This window comes from Molothrus ater, unplaced genomic scaffold (genome assembly GCF_012460135.2).
Source record: "Molothrus ater isolate BHLD 08-10-18 breed brown headed cowbird unplaced genomic scaffold, BPBGC_Mater_1.1 matUn_MA502, whole genome shotgun sequence".
In the NCBI taxonomy this organism is placed as follows: Eukaryota; Metazoa; Chordata; class Aves; order Passeriformes; family Icteridae; genus Molothrus; species Molothrus ater.
In genome coordinates this window covers 19,493-22,608 of record NW_023416564.1, presented here as the reverse complement: position 1 = coordinate 22,608, position 3,116 = coordinate 19,493, and the positions used below count along the sequence as shown (strand labels likewise).

The 3,116-nt window shown below is 50.5% G+C and overlaps 1 protein-coding gene across 1 annotated transcript; it reads left to right on the top strand.

The window, feature by feature from the left end:
* The first annotated feature begins 483 nt into the window (after positions 1-483).
* On the top strand, positions 484-1,416 carry LOC118700979 (olfactory receptor 14C36-like). Its single transcript, XM_036405568.1, has one exon. The coding sequence runs from the start codon at positions 484-486 to the stop codon at positions 1,414-1,416; it is 933 nt and encodes a 310-aa protein (XP_036261461.1).
* Positions 1,417-3,116: the final 1,700 nt, after the last annotated feature.

The following is a 3,116-nucleotide window of genomic DNA, read 5'->3' as shown; positions in this document are numbered from 1 at the left end:
AGAGAGAAACAGCTCCCAGCAGGCACAACTCCAGGCAGCAGAGGGCCAGACCAACCCTTGGTATTCCATCTTGTCCAGCTGCACTGGGAAAGAGAGAAGGGCTTAGAGAAACTGACTTTTAAACTGGAGTCTTTAAAAACTCCACTTTATTTTTCAAGCACATTTTAATTTCAATCATGCTGAACTAGAGGAAGGTGTAATAAGCAAAGGCACCTGTGTGGTTCCTGTAGTTCTGACTGCACTGAGACACAGGGAGCCCTGTTTTCCTTCTGGGCTTCCCCAGGGTTCAGGCTGAGAGCAATGCTGAAGATGAATCAGTAACTCAGGTGCACAAACACAAGCTCAAAAATAAAAATGTTGAGTGAAGTTCTCCGACAGGTGGAGATGTAGTTTTGAGGGAATTCCTAAAATAACCCCATAGGATTGACTCAAAGAGCTTGTCAATGTCTTGTTTCAACAGTCCACCATGCCCAGAGTGAAGGAATGTCCAACAGCAGCTCCATCAGGCACTTCCTCCTGCTGGCATTGGCAGACACGCGGCAGCTGCAGCTCCTGCACTTCTGCCTCTTGCTGGGCATCTCCCTGGCTGCCCTCCTGGGCAACGGCCTCATCATCAGCGCCGTAGCCTGCGGCCACCACCTGCACACGCCCATGTTCTTCTTCCTGCTCAACCTGGCCCTCAGCGACCTGGGCTCCATCTGCACCACTGTCCCCAAAGCCATGCACAATTCCCTCTGGGACACCAGCACCATCTCCTACTCAGCATGTGCTGCACAAGTGTTTCTGTTTGCCTTTTTCATTTCAACAGAGTTTTCCCTCCTGACCATCATGTGCTACGACCGCTACGTGTCCATCTGCAAACCCCTGCACTACGGGACCCTCCTGGGCAGCAGAGCTTGTGCCCACATGGCAGCAGCTGCCTGGGCCAGTGCCTTTCTCTATGCTCTGCTGCATACAGCCAATACATTTTCCCTGCCCCTGTGCCATGGCAATGCCCTGGGCCAGTTCTTCTGTGAGGTTCCCCAGATCCTCAAGCTCTCCTGCTCACACTCCACCTTCAGAAAAGTTTGGATTTCATTGCTTGGTGTCTGTTTAGGTTTTGGTTGTTTTGTGTTCATTGTTTTCTCCTATGTGCAGATCTTCAGGGCTGTGCTGAGGATCCCCTCTGAGCAGGGACGGCACAAAGCCTTTTCCACCTGCCTCCCTCACCTGGCCGTGGTCTCCCTGTTCCTCAGCACCTCATTTTTTGCCTACCTGAAGCCCCCCTCCATCTCTTCCCCATCCCTGGATCTGACACTCTCAGTTCTGTACTCGGTGGTGCCTCCAGCCCTGAACCCCTTCATCTACAGCCTGAGGAACCAGGAGCTCAAGGCTGCAGTGCGGACACTGATGACTGGACAGTTTCAGAAACAGTAAAGTACTTGCCAATTTTTTGAAGTCATTGTAATATGAGTAATCTGTAATAACTCCTTTTTTTTTTTTTTTTGTTTGTGGGTGTTTTTTACCTTTGTTGTAGTATATTAATCTTGTTCACAAACAGAACCATTGTTTGTGCCATTTCTTGTTTTTTGTCTCTTGCTATGGCCCCAAACGGTGTCAATAAGGAGATGTGCTCTCCGTGGCTTTCAATGAACTTATGCATCTCCCAGAAAAGTTTTCACCTGAGAGCCCCTTTTGTTGCCTTCCCTGGAGCTGCAGCAGCAATGTCTGTGTGCAGAGCTGGGGCAGATCAGGACTGGTCTTACTGGCCACACCATTCCTGATCCAGGCCAGGAGCCATTGGCCTTCTTGCCCACCTGGGCACACTGCTGCCTCATATCCAGCCTGCTGTCCATCAGTGCCCCAGGTCCCTTTCTGCCTGGCCGTTCTCCAGCCACTCTGTCCCCAGCCTGTAGCGCTGCAGGGGTTGTTGTGGCCAAAGTGCAGGAGCCAGCACTTGGTCTTGTTCAACCTCACCTTGCTGGATTTGGGCCCTGGATCCAGCCTGTCCAGGTCCCTCTGCAGAGCCCTCCTACCCTCCAGCAGATCCACACTCACACCCAGCTTGGTGTCATCTGCAAATTTGCTGATGCTGGACTCAGTCCCCTCATGCAGATCATCAGTGCAGACATTGAAATCCACGCTGGCTGGCTCTGATCCCTGGGCCATCCTGTGGGTGCCCTGTGATGGCACTCAAGGTGATCTGTTCCATAACCTTGCCAGGCACCCAGGTCAGGCTGACAGGCCTGGAGTTCCCCAGCTCCTCCTTCCAGCCCTTCTTGGGGATGGGCTCACATTGGCACCTCCAGTGCTCTGGGACCTCCCTGCTGAACCAGGACTGATGGTAAATGATGGAGAGCAGCTTGGGGAGCTCATCCACAGCTCTTTCATCCTTCTGGGATGGATCCCATCTGCTCCCAGAGACACCGGTGAGCATCAGAGGGGCTCAGCAGGTCCCCAGCTGCTTCCTCCTGGATCACAGGGGGGCTGTTCTGCTCCCTGTGCCCATCTACAGCTCAGGAGAACACTTGTCCTGAGGATAACCTGTCTTATTGTTTAAGATTGAGATACACAAGGTGTTAAGCAGCTCAGCTTTTTCCTCATCTTTGGTAACCATATGTCTCCAATAAGGGATGGAGGTTCTCCTTAGCCCTCCTTTTGCCATTAATATATCTACTAAATCATTTTTATTATCCTTCACAGAAGTGGCCAGGTTCAGCCCTAATTGAGCTTCACCTCTCTAATTTTCTTTCTGCACGATCTAACAACATCCTTAAAAACGTTCTGAGTTTCCTGCTCCTCTATCCAGAGGTCATGCACCCTAATTTTAACCTTGAGTTCCTGGAAAATGCTCCCTGCCCGGCCAGGCCAGGCATTTTCCCTGCTAGCTCACATTTGGGCACAGAGGGACAGGCTGTTCCTGCTCCTTCAAAATTTCTTTCTTGAAGGATGTCCATCCTTCCTGGACACCTTTGTTTTTTATGGCTGTTTCCCTTTAAAAAATCAGTACCTGATTTGGTACTCCCCAAATCAATCCTGAACAGGACAAAGTCTGCTCTGTATAACTCAGTGTAGAAGATTTGTTGATGCCTCTCCTTTCACAGAATGTTTAAAAACTCAATAATTTCATGGTCACT